Genomic DNA, 19,205 nt, shown 5'->3' with positions numbered 1-19,205 from the left:
CAGACAGCCTAGACAACCTACAAACATTTTAACTTTATTTTTCTTCTAGGGACCAGTTTATGGCATGAATAGGCTGCCGCCACAGCAGCACATCTACACCTACGCTCAGCAGATGCACACCCCCCCAGTGCAGAGCTCATCTGCCTGTATGTTCTCCCAGGACATGTATGGTCCCCCGCTGCGTTTTGAGTCTCCTGCAACAGGAATTCTCTCACCCAGGAGTGACGATTACTTTAATTACAACGTTCAACAGACAAGCACAAATCCACCTCTGCCAGAACCAGGGTATTTCACAAAACCTCCAGTTGCAGCTCATGCTTCAAGATCTGCAGAATCTAAGGTTATAGAATTTGGGAAACCCAATTTTGTTCAGCCTGTACCAGGCGAAGGAATAAGGCCATCTCTGGCAGCACCTGCACATCCAGCACAGCCCACTTCTTTTAAATTTAACTCAAATTTCAAATCAAATGATGGTGACTTCACATTTTCCTCACCACAGGTTGTGGCACAGCCCCCTTCTACGACTTACAATAATAGTGAAAGCCTTTTAGGTCTCCTGACTTCAGATAAGCCTTTGCAAGGAGACAGCTACAGTGGACCAAAAGCTGCTCAGACCATTGGACCTCGAAATACATTCAATTTCGGAAGCAAAAATGTGCCTGAAATTTCATTTACTGAAAACATGGGCCCAAATCAGCAAAAGAATTCTGGTTTTCGGCGCAGTGAGGAAACGTTTACTTTCCACAGTCCAGGGAAGTCAGTGTTTGGAGCACCTGCCGCAGAGCCGGCCAACAGGAGTCCCGAAGCAGACGGTGGGAGTGCCCATGGAGAGGACGATGAGGATGGTCCCCACTTTGAGCCGGTGGTGCCTCTCCCCGATAAGATTGAAGTGAAGACTGGCGAGGAGGACGAGGAAGAGTATTTCTGCAATCGTGCAAAGTTGTTCCGTTTTGATGGAGGATCCAGAGAGTGGAAGGAGCGTGGAGTTGGCAATGTAAAGATCCTGAGACACAAAACCTCTGGGAAGATCCGCCTTCTGATGAGGCGCGAGCAAGTGCTGAAGATCTGTGCAAATCACTACATCAGCCCAGACACGGCCCTGGCGCCCATGGCGGGCTCAGACCGGTCCTTCGTGTGGTGCGCTCTGGACTACGCAGACGAGTCGCCCAAACCAGAGCAGCTCGCTATCAGGTTCAAGACGCCTGAGGAAGCAGCACTTTTTAAGTGCAAGTTTGAAGAGGCCCAGAGCCTGTTGAAAGCCTCTGGAGCAAACATAGCCACAACCACAAGTCAGGCTGCGAGAACTGTAAAAGAACCCACAAGTCACGATAGTACAGATATCTGCAAACCTGATGCTGGAAACATGAATTTTGAATTTCAAGTTGCAAAGAAAGAAGGGTCTTGGTGGCATTGTAACAGCTGCTCGTTAAGGAATGCTGCAACTGCTAAGAAGTGTGTATCGTGCCAAAACCTCAACCCAAGCAGTAAAGACCTCCTTGGCCCACCATTAGTTGAAACTGTTTCCACTCCTAAAACTAGTTCAGAAAGTGCTCCAGAAAGATTTGCATTGATGGCGCCAAAGAAAGAAGGTCACTGGGATTGTAGTGTCTGTTTAGTTAGAAATGAACCCACTGTGTCTAGATGCATTGCATGCCGGAATACAAAGTCTGCTAGCAAAAGTGGATCTCCATTTGTTCAGCAACCTTCCTTTAAATTTGGCCAAGGAGATCTTCCTAAGTCTGCCAGCAGTGATTTCAGATCTGTTTTTTCAATAAAAGAAGGGCAGTGGGATTGCAGCGTTTGCTTGGTGCGAAATGAAGGAAGCTCTACCAGATGTGTGGCTTGTGAGAATCCCAGAAAACAGAGTGTACCTGCTTCTGCTGTCCCAGCTCCTGCCTCTTTTAAGTTTGGTTCTTCAGAGACAAACAAGGCTCCAGAGAGTGGATTTGAAGGAGTGTTCGCCAAGAAGGAGGGACAGTGGGGTTGCAGTTTGTGCTTAGTGCAGAATGAGGCAGGCGTGGCCCAGTGTGTGGCCTGTCAGAATCCACGGAGACAGAATCCACCCACTCCCGCTGCCCCTGCCCCTGCCCCTGCCGAGGTGAGCAAGGCTCCAAAGAGTGGGCTTGAAGGGCTGTTCCCCAAGAAGGAAGGGCAGTGGGATTGCAGCGTTTGCTTGGTGCCAAATGAAGGAAGCTCTGCCAGATGTGTGGCTTGTCAGAATCCCAGAAAACAGAGTGTACCTGCTTCTGCTGCCCCAGCTCCTGCCTCTTTTAAGTTTGGTTCTTCAGAGACAAGCAAGGCTCCAGAGAGTGGACTTGAAGAAGAGGCATTCCCCAAGAAGGAAGGACAGTGGGATTGTGGTGTTTGCTCTGTGCTAAATGAGAGTTCTTCCTTAAAATGCTTGGCTTGTGATGCCTCTAAACCAGCCCATAAACCTGTTGCAGAAGAACCTTCAGCTTTCTCATTGGGCTCAACAGCTAAGGTAAACGACTCTTCTGGAAGTCAGGTGGGAACAGGATTTAAAAATAACTTTTCAGAAAAAGCCTTTAAATATGGCAACTCAGAACAAGGATTTAAATTTGGGCATGTGGATCAAGAAAATGTACCTTCGTTTAAATTTCAGGGTTCTTCCAGCACAGAGTCTAGGTCAACAAAAGAAGGATTTAGTTTTTCTGTTCCCATGCCTGCTGATGGGTTTAAATTTGGCATTCAGGAGACGGGAAATCAGGAGGAGAAGAGTGAAAAGCCCCTTGAAAGCGACTCTGGTCGTCAGGCTCAGGAAGCAGGCGGCCAGAAGGACGGGGCTGCCGTAGGCTTCGGCCAGGCTGGCAGCACTTTCACCTTTGCAGACCTTGCGAAGTCAACTTCAGGAGAAGGCTTTCAGTTTGGCAAAAAAGACCCTGACTTCAAGGGATTTTCGGGTGCTGGAGAGAAATTATTCTCATCACAAAGTGGTAAGATGGCTGATCAGGCAGACACCTGTGCTGACCTTGAGAAAGACGATGATAAGACGGAGGACAGTGACGACATCCACTTTGAACCTGTCGTCCAGATGCCTGAGAAGGTGGAGCTCGTCACGGGGGAGGAGGATGAGAAAGTTCTTTACTCACAGCGTGTGAAATTATTCAGGTTTGATGCCGAGATAAGTCAGTGGAAAGAAAGGGGTTTGGGGAACTTAAAAATTCTCAAAAATGAAGTCAACGGCAAACTGAGAATGCTGATGCGGAGAGAGCAGGTGCTGAAAGTGTGTGCCAACCACTGGATCACCACCACCATGCATCTGAAGCCCCTCTCTGGGTCGGACAGGGCCTGGATGTGGCTGGCTAGTGACTTTTCTGATGGCAACGCCAAACTGGAGCAGCTGGCAGCAAAATTCAAGACCCCCGAGCTGGCTGAGGAGTTCAAGCAGAAGTTTGAGGAATGCCAGCGACTTCTGTTAGACATACCACTGCAGACGCCCCATAAGCTCGTGGACACTGGCCGAGCCGCCAAGTTAATACAGAGGGCTGAAGAGATGAAGAGTGGGCTGAAAGACTTCAAAACGTTTCTGACCAGTGATCAGATGAAAGTCACCGACCAAGAGAGTAAGAGCCCAGGGGCGGGCGCTGCAAGCGCTGAGGACGCCAGCAGCCTGCCGAATCCGGAGCACAGCGGGCCCGCCCTGGAGTGGGACAGCTACGACCTGCGGGAGGACGCCCTGGATGGCGGTGGCTCGGTGCACACCTCGCCCCTGGCCAGCAGCCCCGTGAGGAAAAATCTCTTCCGCTTTGGTGAGTCAACCACCGGGTTCAACTTCAGTTTTAAATCTGCTTTGAGTCCATCTAAGTCTCCTGCCAAGTTGAATCAGAGTGGGGCCTCCGTGGGCACCGATGAAGATTCGGACATCACCCAGGAGGAGGAGAGGGATGGGCAGCACTTCGAGCCCGTGGTCCCTCTGCCGGATCTCGTCGAGGTGTCTAGCGGTGAGGAGAATGAGCAGGTGGTGTTCAGTCACAGGGCAAAGCTCTACAGGTACGACAGAGATGCGGGGCAGTGGAAGGAGAGGGGCATCGGCGACATAAAGATCCTGCAAAACTACGACAGCAGGCAGGGCCGCGTGGTGATGCGGAGGGATCAGGTGTTGAAACTCTGCGCCAACCACAGAATAACTCCAGACATGACTTTGCAGAGCATGAAGGGGACAGAGCGAGTGTGGGTGTGGACTGCGTGTGACTTTGCAGACGGAGAAAGAAAGGTGGAACACTTAGCCGTCCGCTTTAAATTACAGGATGTTGCAGACTCGTTTAAGAAAATATTTGATGAAGCAAAAATAGCCCAAGAAAAAGATCTTTTGATAACACCTCATGTTTCTCGTTCTGCCACTCCCAGAGAGTCACCGTGTGGCAAAATTGCCGTGGCTGTGTTAGAAGAAACCACGAGGGAGCGGACGGATTTGGTTCAGGGTGATGTGGCCGATACGACCTCAGAAGTTGGAGTGTCTAGCACGTCTGAAACAACAAAAGCAGTGGTTTCACCTCCAAAATTTGTGTTTGGTTCTGAGTCTGTTAAGAGCATTTTCAGTAGTGAAAAATCAAAGCCATTTGCATTTGGCAATAGTTCAGCTACTGGGTCCTTGTTTGGGTTTAGTTTTAATGCACCTTTGAAAAGCAGCAGTAGTGAAACCAGTTCAGCCCAGAGTGGATCTGAAAGAAGCGTGGGGCCGGGTGGTGACGAGTTGTCGCAGAGCTCTGACCCTGGACCAGCTCCTGACGGCAGTGCCAGAAACCTCACTCCTGTGTTACCGAAGGAAGAGTCCACAAGTGGTCACACGTTCAAAACACCAGAAAGGGGTAAGCACTCACTCGTCTTTAGATTCAGCAGAATCTTCCTCCCTCCCTCCCTTTTCGTAGGCGGCTGGGATGTTTTAGTAAAGGTCGGGTTGTTAACACAGTGCTTTGTGAACAGCCAAAACAAAATTGTGCAAATTTTTTTCTCCTTCAGCCAGTTTACCCGTGAGTATCTGCACAGGAGCAGGCAGTGGGCGAGCTGCTCAGGAGGTTTCAGTGACCCGGAGGTGCGCCCAGCCCTAACCCTAACCCAGCGCAGGGCCTTGAGCACTCGAATCCTGAGGTGCACTCCAGGCTGGTGGCTCGAAAGGGCTCGTCCTTCAGTGTATTATCCTTGTGTTCTTGTCACACATAAAACCGGATGCTGATATGTTCACGTTTTATGTGAGGCAGTCTCGCCACCACTTACAAAGTGAACAAGGAAAGAAACCCCCAGATAAATGGGACGCGTGAGACAGTCATGTTGGTGTGAATGTGGGACTCTGGCTTGTATACTTTAAATTATGTTTACTTTGATTCTCAAAACATTCGAAAGTGAAATCCTCTTTATTTTGTAGGATTTAATTTTAGCCTTTTTAAATCTAACCCAATGGCCTTTTGGACCAGCGCCCCTCCCTCACAGCCTGAGGACAAAGGTACAGAGCTGGCACCGCAGTGAGAGGAGGACTCAGGCTGTTTGGTGGCAGCTGGTCCTCAGCGGGGTGGCTGGCTGGGTGACAATGAAGTCCGTAACCCTGCAGCCTGCATGTCAGTGCCTGCCTAACCCCGTGACGCTGTTTCTCATGGGCTGGGGTGTCGTGTTTCCCGCGTGGTGCACAGTTGCTTGGAGGCAGATCCACGTGGTCTTTACCTTTCTCTGTCTTGTACGTCATACGTGTTGTTTCTAACTGTGATTAACGAAGGCTGTGTTTTATCTAACCTTTATCAACAGCCACTGGTGTCTGCCAGCACCCAGACGTTTGTTGGCAGCAGCGTGTATCGCACAGGGAATATGTTTCTTTAAGGCTGTCCTTTTGGCTGTGGTTTAGGACGATGCTGTGTTTGAAAGCAGCCCCATGATTCACAGCCACCACTGTGCCCTGGCACGTTAGCATGTGTAGCACAGACCGTCCGCAGAGGTCAGTGTCAGTGCAAGAGGGAGCACTAGGCGGTGGGGTCTGCTGGAGACCTTCGAGAGCAAGGCTGGGGAAATGGAAACTCACCCTTAGTGTCTGATGACATGACACAGCTGTGTTGCAGGTTGCCAAGCAAGGACAGTGATAAAATGACAACCTTTGATTCTAGGACATTCAGTTTTAAAGTTTACCAATTGTGCAACTGGCCACAGCAGCTCTTAGCCTAAGGACACAGTCTTTGAAAAATTATGTGAAAAGTGTGGGCTTTTTTCTATTAAAGGGCATATACTTGTGCACAGACTCCGTGGGCCCCAGGTTTGAGAGCAGATTTACCAACATGCTGCTACAGGACAAAAAGCCCTGTCCTCTTTCAAGTTCGAGGAGGTCATAGTTCCAGAGGACCCTAGAGAGGAGGACTGTGGGCACGGGGAAACAAGGCCCCGCCAGGTGCCTGATACACAGCGTTGTGCTGTCCTGGCTGCGAGCTGGCGTGAAGTGTTTGTAATGAAGGAGCAAGAGGCAAGTTCAGCGTTGCAGGACTGTTCTCTCGGTCAGCATCATCCAGTGGAAATACGACCTGTGTATGGAATCAAAACGTTTCTAGTCATGTCAAAAAATAAAAGGAAACAGGTGAAAAAAAGAGAAACAGATGAAATTAATTTTAATGATCTATTCAACTGAACCCATTATGTTCAGAATATTATTTCAACTTCTACTCAGGATAAAACCTTAACAATGAGATTTTTTTTTTTTTTGGTGTCAAGTCTTCACAGTCCCACGTGTATCGTTACAATGCAGCACATCCCAGTTGGACTGGCCGCACTTCAGGTGTGGCTGGGCTGCCATCTGGACCGCACCCTTTGGCACGTAACATGCTTCTTGATTTGCTGACCTTATCAGTTCCTTTAGCCAGAAGTCAACAGACCAGAGCATATCGTATGAAGAGTTCTTTTTCTCTCCATTTTTTGCCTTTTTGTTGTTTTTGTTATTGTTGGTTTTAATAGGAGTTACCTTAGTTTCTTACAGGATTATTTACCCAAAAGGTAACAGTTTAATTTAATTGCTTCTATTACCGTGTTTAGAAATATGGAATACTGGATGTAATTCTTGTTTTTTATTTTTATTTTGTGTGGTTTTGGCAGGGGTAATTTGACTTATTTATTTATTTGTTGATTGACTGATTGGAAGGACTGGGGATTGAACCCAGGACCTCATGCACATTAGTCACATACTCTACCCCTGAGCCACTCCCTCCCCCCGTAGATGGAATTCTTACCACCTGCCTTGGCAGTTGTAACCTTTTCTTGTAGGGTCTCATCAGTGTTGGGCTTTGCATTTGTTTTATATTTATACTAATCTTTGCTTATGATTTAATTTTTCTCAGTTATAAATGTAGGGATATTTTGATAAACCATTTAGTTTGCCAAATATGGTTATGGCAGCACTTTTTAAGTACCTTTTTAATTTATAGCCATCAGTACTGTATTTTTCAATGATCAGTAAGTAAAAGTGGGGCGTTTTTTGATTTTTCAGTAGATTCTGTGTTCACTAAGTGTTTTTGATAGGACATTAAATCAGGCTTCTAATTCATGGTTACTATGAGCTGTGTCCACATCAAAGTGTGTGTTTTTATCAGCATGCTGTTTCAACCTAGAGATGAATTCCATGACTTATTTTCAGTTAGAATATTGACATTAATACTTAACACCTTGTCTTGATCAATTTCTTTGACTTGTCATTTAGCGGAAGAGAAGAAAAAGCCAGAAGACCCTCCCTTGGATGACGATGTCCTCGTGGTGTATGAGCTGACCCCGACCCCTGAGCAGAGGGCTCTTGCAAGCAAACTGCAGCTTCCTCCCACTTTCTTCTGCTATAAGAACAGGCCAGACTATGTCAGTGAAGAGGAGGAGGATGGTAAGTCTTTTGTGCTTTAAAGCATCCTGTTCACACTCCTCTTTGTGAGATTGTCTTAAGCCTGCCTCTTAGAGGCCCCCCTTGCTGTGGCCACAGATGAATATTTGTCCCAGGTGCATGTGAGCAGTCAGTGGGTGTCACCACTGAAATGGCTGCATTCTTCATTAGCGTTCCCTGGGTGCCCGTCATGAGCAGGGCAGGCGTTTGAGGGGACTGACAGCAGTCCTAGTTTCCCTAAGGTCTTAGGGGCAGAAGTGCCAAGAGGCAGAGATGGGGTCTGACTGCAGGAAGCTCTGGGCCACGGCAGGTTCCAGGCAGGGAAGTCACGTCCTCAGAGCAGGTGTGGGGAACAGTGAGGCAGAGGTGTAGAGGGTTGTGGAGATGGAGGTGAGGAGAGGGGCTGAAATAACAGGGCAGCTCAGACAAGAACAGGAGCACTGGGGGGTGGAATTGGCAAGATTGGTTGCTATTTGGATGTGGGGAGGAGGGGAAAGGATGAAGTTGAAGATGACTCCTAGATTCCTGGCTAGAAAATCTCCTGAAACTTATGAGAAATTCTTTTATTTAATAAAACCAATTATACTTTAAGATGAAGATTTTGACACAGCTGTCAAGAAACTTAATGGAAAACTGTATCTGGATGACTCAGAAAAATGTAGACCGCTAGAAGAAAACCTGCCAGGTATGTGACATTAAAAAGACTAAGTCTGATTTTTTTTAAAACTATTTAAAAGGAATCTCCCAGTGTGGTCACTCTGTAATGACCGGCGTTGGCATGGTGATTTAAAGTATGTAAAACTAGCATTCTGCTCCCAGGGGTGCTTGTGCTCCGTCGGTGCCTGAGGTCTTGTTATTCTGTCTGCAGTCTGCAGGTGACACTGAGGCCCACTGTTGGGGAGGAGTTGGACTTCATCTACTTTTATCTTAACCTTACTTTGCTTGCATTGTACGGGGTTTTCAGGTAATGAGAAAGAATGTGTTATTGTTTGGGAAAAGAAACCAACAGTTGAAGAGAAGGCAAAAGCAGACACCTTAAAACTTCCACCCACATTTTTCTGTGGAGCCTGCAGTGACACTGATGAGGACAATGGAAACGGGGAAGACTTCCAGTCGGAGCTTCAGAAAGTTCAGGAAGCTCAGGTAGGAGTTCAGTTGTCTTTGTTGGTGCCGTGAACCCACAGGACAGCAGTGATGGGGAACAGCTAGCGGTGGGTCGAGCCCCCCATTCAGCTCTGGCCAGAGAAGGGGTTGTGTTCTCCACAGAGGACCCGAAAGGCCCACGCTGTCACCCCCGTGCATGCTGGGTATGGGGAGAGGGTGGTGGCATGGACGGTGCAGATGTCCCTTAGAGGGTCTGCCCCTGCACCAAGAACAGGATGGAGGTCGTTTTTCATGCAGGTTAGTTTATTGTGGAGTGGGCAGGGTGGACAAGAAATAGCGTTTGCAATGTAGTTCCCTTGGCCTGTCTTTGTACTTTGTTTTGTCAACAGTTTCATGATTTGATTACTTCCTTAGCTCAACTGTAGTAACTTTGATAGCTGTCAACACTTTGTTGTCTTAATTTGTGTTCTACAGACACTAGAAGGCAAGGTCCCTGACTAGTAACTGTTGACAGCCCCACACTGACGTGGATTCGGTGTCTCCTTGCCCCAGAGGCTTGAGGTGGCTGCGTGTAGTGCACGTGTAGCTGATGTAACGACCCGGTGGCCTTGTCTGTGGAAGACCTAGCTGAGGTTCTCCACCGGAGGCCATGCTGCCCTGAACCTGCAGTGTGTCTCAGACCGCTTGGCTGCGCCCTGGACCCAGTGGGCACACGGGTTGCAGCTCGCCCTCACCATTGGCTCCTCTCGCAGTGCAGTAGTCACAGTAACTCAGAGCAGGGCTCCGCAGGCTGAAACAGTGCAGTTTAAACACGGCCTCAGTCTTAGGTGCAGAACTTAAAAATAGTTAAGCTTATTTATTTAAAATTTACCTAATTTAAAACTTAAAACTGAAAAATAATTTCCACACTGATGTGCAGGCTGAATTGCACATCGTTTATTCCTTTTCCTCCTGTGGCACACAAGGGCTTGGTACCTTTTGTCAGTGTTTTGGGAACCATACTGTTAATAGCTGTTGAGATACCTTATTTGAGTGACTGGTGTATCATCATTCTTATAATTTAAAATCTTTTTGTGAAATATCTTGTAGCACTATCATAATGTTCATTAAATTGCAGTCATAGGGGCTGTCCAGAAATACCTTTGGTACAGAAATTAAATATGATAAATCGCTATAAAGGTTGAAAAAAATTGCCACAATAAATCGTAATTTTGGAGGAGAGCACCCTTTGATACACAAGATGAAACAATTAAGACCACTAAAGTTAAAATATGAATATGCTTCATAACGGATGTAGGTGTTCATCCTCTTAGAATGCATCCTTCCTACTTTACTCTCAGTCTGGTTCTTGGACCACGCAGGGTCTTCGGATGGTGCATTCCCTGCATAGCGTGCCCAAGTGCTTCTGCAGGTGCTGGCTGCGTGCCAGCTTGGAGCTGAGGACTGGGGGCCCAGTGTGAACAGGCAGGAGCGGCTTGATTTGTCTCCAGGAGTCTCACTCGTGGACTCCCACGTGGAGTATGTGTTAGTTGCTGAATTACGACACTCCCGTCCCCAAGTAATCTCACCTGCACTTTCTGGATAACATTTATTGTGATACGATTCATATACCATGCAGTTCACCCATTTTAAAATGTAGAACTCAGTGATTTTTTAGTAGATTCGCTTGTGGTTTTTAGTATATTCACCACAGTCAATTTTAGAACATTGTTGTCATCTGCAAAAAGAAGCCCTGTAACCTCCAGCAGTCACCCCCTTCCCCATTTACACCGCCTCCTCTCGCCCTGCATAACCACTGATGGCCTTCTTCTGTCTCTGCAGATCTGACATCCCATACAGACAGATCATATGTCGCCCTTTGTGTCTGGCTTCTTTCACTTAGTAAGGTTTTGAGGTATAGCCACATTGTAGCATATATCTGTATTTCATTCCCTTTATGGCCAAGTAATACTCCATAGTGTGAATGTACCACATTCTGTTTATCCTTCATCTGTTGATGGCCGTTGGGGTTGCTTCCACCTTCTTGGCTGTTAGGAATACTGCTGCTATGGGAGCCCATGTCACTCGACACAAACGGGGCAGGTGACCTTTTCCCTGTGCTTCAGAACATTAGGAAGTAACGACTTGTTTCATTTGAACTGATTTTTTTTTAAATTACATAGGTAAAATTCACTTGTTGTGTTATGTTTTCTGTAAATTCTTACACAGGCCTGAGTGCTTGTCACCTCCACCACAGGCAGCATTAGACAGTGTCTTTTCTTAGTCAGCATAATGCCTTTGAGATTCATCCTGGTCACCGTGTGTTGGTGGCCAACCCTTCTGTCACTGGCTGGTACTCCGCTGTGAGGATGTACCACAGTTTATTCGTTATCCTTTGCCCTTTGCAGAACATTGTTTCCAGTTTAGCTTGTTCTTTTTCTAGTTTCTTAAAGTGGAAGGTTAAATTACTGACTGAAGAGAATTCTTCATTTCTAATACAATTTTTTTATGTCGTTTCTCCCTAAGAGCTATTTAGGGAACAGGGAAAAACCCACACGGTTGTCACCACCAGGTTGTCCCTCAGGTCCTAAGATTCTTAATCCTCCTGCTTTCATCCACAGTTCAGAGGCTTCTTAGAGTTGCTTTAAGTCCAGTCCAGCTGTGGGTGTTGGGAGGGCAAGAGTGAGGGTGGGGTGAGAGAGAAAAGCGTGCTTACTCCGCGTTGTCCAAACCCCCGCGTCCTCAGTTCCTCTGAAAATAAGGTGTATGATCCTCTTTGTCAGTCAGTGTCTCGTGGCATTCTTATTTGTTACTTTCTCTTTGCAGAAATCCCAGAGTGAGGAAGCAACTAGCAGGGCTGAGAGTGTGTGTGCAGGTGGGAGTGAAGTGACCGTCCCACACGTGTGTGAATCTCAAGAACCTGATTTTACCACCAGATCCGCTAGTTCGCCACCTATTTCTTCTGGGACTGTTGACAAACCTGTGGATTTATCTACTAGAAAGGAAGATGATGCAGAGTCTGCAGGCCAAGGTAAAATGTGGTAGATGTTTACAAAAACTTTCTAGGCAGGTGTTACTACATAAAGGACCTGTGATTTTGAGAAGATAGACTTTTACATGTAGATCAGAAACTCCCTTTCTTAAATTTTGGATGTATAAAGGGACGTGAAATATTTGTAATAATAATCAGAAAATTAGCTGCCTTGCCAACAAAGACAACACACATGTATTTTTGTCGTTTGGGTTGCAGTGATTAGGGAGCACCAACCACTGTGACTCTCACGAGTCTGCCTAAGAGTAAACGACAAGGTTGCTTACATGGAAGTTTCCTTTGTCTGTGTATTTGCATTTGACTGTTGTCGAAATTACATCACCACCCAAGTATATCAAAATTGTTTTTAAGTACATGAAGTAGTTATAGAAATCTTAAGTAGAGGTGTCAACTTTTTAATGATACTACTTAATTGTCCTTTTCTCTACCCACTTCATTAAATTAAGTATTTATTTACAGTAATTAATACCTGATGTTCCCCCCCCTTTCATTTCACTTGATTTTTGGAGTCTTTATAATTGTAGTGCTTTTTATGTCTACATTGTCTATATTACCTTTTTTTTTTCAGTAATAGTCCTGAATAAATCACAAAAACTATGTTTATAGGCACTTTAGAGTCTTAACATTCTAGAAGAGGAAGGTGACTTCAGACCTAAAACCTCACATGTTTTCAGATGAGGGAAGCAGAGTGCAAGACTGAGGTCCTGCAGCTGCACGGGCGCAGGATCAGGACAAGCCCCCAGACGCCTGCTGATGAGATGAAAAGACATTAAGCTCTTACTATTCACAGTAGGGAACACAAGCAGTCTTCATGCAGATGCTTTAGATTATGTAAGGCTATAAAGCAGAAACTGTTCAGCTCTGTGTCTGACTTAGTGTAGACCTACATCTCACTTTTTAAAAATGCCTTTCGGCATGCTTTTGGTGTACTGCTTGTTGAGAGTAGTGCCTTGCACTTAATACTGAAGAAGCTCAGAGCTTGGATGTATTTAGTAACTTCAGAGGAATAACCAGGTTATAAATGTTCCACACACACCCCCCCTCAGTAGTATATAAGGTCCTACCGCCATTCTCTTTGGGTCCTTGGTAAAGCTTTGATGTTCAACATACATTGGATGAAATATTAAATTGCTCTTTTCCTTTTTGCCAGTGGAAAGCAAAACACTTTCATTTGGATTTGGAAGTAGTACAGGGCTGTCGTTTGCAGACTTGGCTTCCAGTAATTCTGGGGATTTTGCTTTTGGTTCCAAAGGTAAGATCAAGAGGAGAGAGTTTAACCATGTGTTACAGAACGGGCTACACCTGGAGGAGCTAGTCCTTTGTCCCCGTGTTGTTACTCCCGTGGACGTTTCTTCCTCCAGCTGTGCCGGGTCAGGGAAGGGCTTCCCTTGTCGTACTATTCTTGATGTTTATTAATAAAAGAATTTTCTCTTAATTCATGGTAAGTCATGGTGATAGTCCTCCCCATCCTGAAATGCAGAACCGTGTCTCCAGTTTTGGAATAACCTTGATTTTGGTACATTGTCCTCTTAATTATACTTTGACTTATATTTCAAGACTTGTGCATTTTTAAGGAAATGATTCTGCAGTTTTCTGTTTTTCCAGTACCCTTGATTATATCTTTAATGGTTGTGCTGATTTATGTTTGTTGAGCTTTCCCATCTTTTCCAATGGTTTTTCTATTTTTGGTCCATTTTGGTATCATTTATAGAAGAGAATCTTTTTCCTTGATTGTTTCAAGTTGATTGGCTTATTATATTTTCTCATTCTTACAATGTCTTTCATATTGTCTGATTATAGCATCACCTAAATTGAACAAGATGCTTGGTTTATAGAGTAAGCTCTAGTTTGTGTTTTTTATTTTCAGATTTTGTCATAACTTTCTTTTAAATTACTAGTTTTCTTGTGTGTTGAATGCTTGCTTTACTTGAGTTTGTAGTAACAAGCACAAAAAAGCATTTTGAAACTGTAAATCCCCTGGAATCATTTTCATGGGGAATTTCACACTTTTGTAAATTTCTTAATAATTTAGAATTTCAGTCTTGCCTTCTTTGATAAGAGCTTGTAGGATTTAGTTTTTTTTTTTTTTTAAGATCATCAATTTCACCAGAATTGGTTTTTTTTGTTTGTTTGTTTGTTTTTTACTTCTGGCATTGTGTGGACCTGTTTGATCTTACACTTAACTGTTTTGGTTGGTTTTAAGCTCAGAGGAGTCTCTCGCACCCATTACGGATTATTTCTGTGGTGATTTCTTTTTCTTCATCTGTTCATTTTTGTCATTGTTGTTCATTTCCTTAGTTTTATTTTTGTTTTATTTTGTTCCTTTTTTCCTATTTTCTCCAAAGTCTTATTCACACATAGGTCTATCAGTCATTCCTTGTCTGTTGTGTGGTATTTCATGCGGAATCTAAGGGAACATAAGGAACACCTGTTATCACTGCTGTTTTACTGTATTTCCCTCATAGTTTGCAGTGTTTTTATTAAACCTGGACACAGGGTGGAAGTGTCCTAGGTCCTGTTACCTAGAACTGTTAATGTGAAGTTGATGTTACTGACATGCATGTCTTTATACTTTTACTGTACAAATTCTCCCTCCTGTTCCATCTAGAGCAGTGGTTTTCAACTCTTGGCTTCATATTAGAATTTCCTGGGAGCCTTTTTAGGAAAAAAAGACACCTGATAATTGGATTGGGCTCTCTAGGCCTGGTGCCGGGCATTCATATTTTACAGAAGCTTTTGGTGTGATTCTAGTATGCACCAGTGTTAAGAACCATTGCTGCAGAGGAGTTTTGAGATTTTCTGCCGTACCCCCTCCCCCCACCAGGGTATTTGAGTTAATTAAACTTTTCCTGCTTGGGTGTTCCTGAGCCAGCCATCTCTGAGCCCGCACCTGTGCTTGCTGTTCCCCAGGAGCCCCCATGCAGCCCGAGATTGTGCTCATCTTGTTCCAGGGCGCTCTTTTGCAAGGTCCTCTTAAGAATTTTTGTCTTTTTTTTCCTTCTTTTCTTTCCTGATTTTTTTCTCCCCATTAAATCTGACTTAGAAGGATACTGTTTTAGTCACTCATTTTGTTCTTTCTCCAAGATGCTGAGTTGCTTTTTAACTGATTTGTGACATTTTGCTTTCTCCCAGGTTTGTAGCACCAGGTGTAGGGTTCTCTGAGGCAGTGATTCCTTAGCAGGTGATGAAGAGAGGTTTCTTTCCTTTAAGACCATTGGGGATGGGGTCCTTTCACCCTGACAGCCTCGAATTGCTTGGGGACAGTGGGGTCGGCACGCTTCTTCCAAGCCTGCCAGGAAGTCTGAGCCCCAGCACTGTTTCCCTGAGGAGGAAGGTGAGGGAGGAAAGTTGTAAACATGTGTTTAGTCTGCTTTGGCTAGTTTGAAAGCAGCAGATTTGGCCTCTGTGAGGACATTTTTAGGTTTAAAAGTTAGTTTTTTCATGTGACAGATTGTTTTATGAAATAAACTACCTTTGGAGCTGAGTTGGGTTTTCAGAGTTCCAGGGGGGTGACTTCTATTAGGAACCTGCCTCACTGCTGAAAGTTCTTGTGTAGTTTAGTGTCACGAAGCCTGTGTGTCCAGGCATGGACATTTCCAGCTGTTTGGTGTTCCCCCACGTGAGTGTAACTTGCAGAATAATATGATTTGAAACATTTTCACTAAAAGTATGTCACATCACTGGAAATTGGGTTCTTTGATAAACTAATGGAACGGGGGGCTTAAAAGCATATAAAAGTAGACACCACTGTTTAAATATCCCAATTCATTTATCAGATAAAAACTTCCAGTGGGCAAATACTGGGGCAGCCGTGTTCGGAGCGCAGGCAGCCAGTAAGGCCGGCGAGGATGAGGACGGCAGTGACGAAGAGGTGGTTCCTAATGAAGACGTCCACTTTGAGCCCATAGTGTCGCTTCCCGAGGTAAATGGGGAAACCAAGGCACTTGAAGGGACTCCACGTTGTGGGTTCACAGCCTGACATGGGCTTACTGTGTTTGCATTTCCTTCAGGATGCTGACCTTTTCAAATGGAAGCTCTTTATTAGAAGTTCAGCCTTTAAGTTTAAATTGTTTATTTTGTTAAAGTTTATATATAAATGTTACTTTGTAAATTCTATATGAAATTGTTGGGAAGAACTTAATTTTTTTTTCTTTTTCCTTTGTCTTTTTTTAAAATCTTTTTCCATTATAGTTTATTACAAGATACTGAATATAGCTTGCTGCACTATACAGTAGGCCCTTGTTTATCTTTTTTTTAACATTTTTTATTGATTTATAATCATTTTACAATGTATCAAATTCCAGTGTAGAGCACAATTTTTCAGTTATACATGAACATATATATATTCATTGTCACATTTTTTTCTCCGTGAGCTACCATAAGATCTTGTATATATTTCCCTGTACTATACAGTATAATCCTGTTTATCTATTCTACAATTTTGAAATCCCAGTCTATCCCTTCCCACCCTCTGTCCTGTTTATCTTTTTTATATATAGTAATGTGTATCTGTTAATCCCAGATTTAATTTATCCCTCCCCCCTTCCCCTTTGGTAACCATGTTTGTTTTCTATGAGTCTGTTTCTGTTTTATAAGTAAGTTCATTTGTATCATTTTCTTAGGTTCCACATATAAGCAATATCATATATTTCTCTTTATGACTTACTTCACTTAGTATGACAATCTCTAGGTCCATCCATGTTGCTGCAAATGACATTATTTCATTCTTTTTTATGGCTAAGGTGGTGTTCCACTGTGTGTGTGTGTGTGTGTGTGTGTGTGTGTGTGTGTATGCCATATAGGGAAAAAGTTAATTTTTTTAATGTTTGTTTTCGTAACAATTCTAGGGGCAAAAAAAAACTCATACTTGCCACAGTCCTTTCAATAAAAAGTAAATTCTTTTTCTGGACAAGAATGTTGTTTTAGGCAAATTACTTTTATCAGGTTCATCCTCAGTCAGTAGGGAATAATATTTCTCTTGAAGAACAAACACATTTTTGAAACCTCTCCTCCCCTGTAAAAGGACTTTCCAAAATGAAGAATAAAACTGCATAAGAGGAAAATATTTAATGGCAAATTGGGACTTTCCTTCCTGATCCAAATTAGCTGTATTTGTAGCCCTAGGATGTTAGCTGTTTTCAAATTCTGTTCATGTCAGTATCTTAAGGAATTTGGATCTCTGGGATTTGTTATGGGATATTTTATAAGCAGCAGCTCATAGATAATTTCGCCTCCTATCACAGGTAGAAGTAAAATCTGGAGAAGAAGATGAAGAAATTTTATTTAAAGAGAGAGCCAAACTTTACAGGTGGGATCGAGAGGTCAGTCAGTGGAAGGAGCGTGGCGTTGGAGACATAAAGATCCTGTGGCACACGATGAAGAACTACTACCGCGTCCTCATGAGAAGAGACCAGGTCTTCAAAGTGTGCGCAAACCACGTCATCACCAAAACCATGGAACTGAAACCCTTGAATGTTTCTAACAATGCTTTAGTTTGGACTGCCTCAGATTATGCTGGTGAGCTCTATTCTCAAATGCTACTTTCTGTTTTTTGAATTTTTCTAAAATCTATAGCAAACAGGTAAAACCATTTGTAACTTTTTTTTTAAACACTAAGTTTACTGTTTTGTTTGTTGCTGTTTAATAGATGGAGAAGCCAAAGTGGAACAGCTTGCAGTGAGATTTAAAACTAAAGAAATGGCCGATTGTTTTAAGAAAAAATTTGAAGAATGTCAACAGAATTTACTGAAACTCCAGAAAGGACAGGTGTCATTGGCAGCAGAATTGTCAAAAGAGACAAACCCTGTAGTGTTTTTCGATGTTTGTGCAGAAGATGAACCTCTAGGACGTATAACCATAGAATTGTTTTCAAACATTGTTCCTCAAACTGCTGAGAACTTCAGAGCACTGTGCACTGGAGAGAAGGGCTTTGGTTTCAAGAACTCCATTTTTCACAGAGTAATTCCAGGTTTTATTTGCCAGGTAAGTCTGAACTGTACCTCACAGTTGAGTCTAGAGAGTCCAGCACACCAGCTGGGAAATTTGAGTGTTTCTCCTTTTCTCCTTTCCTGTAATTTTCTTAGACAACTTCTTAGCTTTTCCACATATCAATTGTTGTCACCACCCCAACTTCTATCCTCACAAGTACTTTCAGCCTAAAGTCATTTATATTTCTAATATCTTGAACCTGCTAGAAATTGAGGGTGGGAAAAAGAGCTTTTCATTTTTGTCTTCTTTCACAAATGGATATTTTCTTAGTTTTTAAACTACATTCTCAAAGAAGCTGAGTGTTTAGGACCTATCCTTTAGTGGTTAATTCTGTATCTGTTGTAACATTTTATTTGGGATTCCTGTTAATTGAAATCTTTTTTTCAGGGGGGAGATATCACCAAACACGATGGAACTGGAGGACGGTCCATTTATGGAGATAAATTTGAAGATGAAAATTTTAAGGTGAAACATACTGGTCCTGGCTTACTATCCATGGCCAATCGAGGCCGGGATACCAATAATTCTCAGTTTTTCATAACACTGAAAAAAGCAGAAAATTTGGACTTTAAGCATGTAGTATTTGGGTTTGTTAAGGATGGCATGGATACTGTGAAAAAGATTGAATCATTTGGTTCTCCTAAAGGATCTGTTAGTCAAAGAATTATCATCACAGAATGTGGACAGATATAAATTTGTTTTTCATAGTGAATTTTACCTGTATAAACTGTTGAATTGAAGCTTAGCTGTTATGACAATATGATAATTATGTTCAGCTTTTGAAAATGGACGTTTCCAATGTATAAATGTAAAATTGCAGCTTATAGCTGTGGTCACTTTTTAATGTGCTATAATTGACCTTGCATGGTGTGAAATAAAAGTTTAAACACTGGTGTATTTCAGGTGTACTTGTGTTTATGTACTCCTGACATCTGTATTAAAATGGAGTAATACTAATCTTGTTAAAAGCAATAGACCTTCTCAAACTATTGAAGGAATATGACATATGCAATTTAATTTTAATTTCTTTTAAGATACTGGACTTCCTGCATGGATATACTTACTGTTTGAATAAAGGGACCATGACTTGGATAAGTTTTATTTTAGACTTGGAATATATTTGGTAATTTTAACTATTGGTGTGCTCATTTTTGCAGAGAGTCACTTATGAATGGTAGAGCCACAGAGGGTAGAAACGTAACCAAAGTGCTCTTCTTTAACTTCCTGCAC

The 19,205-nt window shown here is 43.5% G+C and overlaps 1 protein-coding gene across 4 annotated transcripts in view; it reads left to right on the top strand.

Annotated features, from left to right (window-relative positions):
- RGPD4 (RANBP2 like and GRIP domain containing 4) overlaps positions 1-18,872 on the top strand; it is a 51,131-nt gene extending 32,259 nt beyond the window's left edge. For 2 of the 4 annotated variants that reach the window (XM_074354489.1, XM_074354488.1), the window contains exons 20-30: positions 50-4,829; positions 5,384-5,461; positions 7,685-7,855; positions 8,445-8,537; positions 8,817-8,995; positions 11,762-11,966; positions 13,138-13,239; positions 15,764-15,909; positions 17,231-17,504; positions 17,635-17,969; positions 18,363-18,872. In XM_074354489.1, coding sequence (XP_074210590.1) covers positions 50-4,829; positions 5,384-5,461; positions 7,685-7,855; positions 8,445-8,537; positions 8,817-8,995; positions 11,762-11,966; positions 13,138-13,239; positions 15,764-15,909; positions 17,231-17,504; positions 17,635-17,969; positions 18,363-18,668 — 6,669 coding nt within the window. In that variant the 3' untranslated portion in view covers positions 18,669-18,872. The remainder of the gene's footprint in view (positions 1-49; positions 4,830-5,383; positions 5,462-7,684; positions 7,856-8,444; positions 8,538-8,816; positions 8,996-11,761; positions 11,967-13,137; positions 13,240-15,763; positions 15,910-17,230; positions 17,505-17,634; positions 17,970-18,362) is intronic. The other 2 variants (XM_074354491.1, XM_074354490.1) reach the window with 1 other exon arrangement.
- The last annotated feature ends 333 nt before the right edge of the window (positions 18,873-19,205 follow it).

Source organism: Camelus bactrianus, chromosome 28, assembly GCF_048773025.1.
Source record: "Camelus bactrianus isolate YW-2024 breed Bactrian camel chromosome 28, ASM4877302v1, whole genome shotgun sequence".
Classification (NCBI taxonomy): Eukaryota; Metazoa; Chordata; class Mammalia; order Artiodactyla; family Camelidae; genus Camelus; species Camelus bactrianus.
The sequence above is the reverse complement of the archived record's forward strand: the minus strand, read 5'-3'. Positions and strand labels throughout refer to the sequence as shown.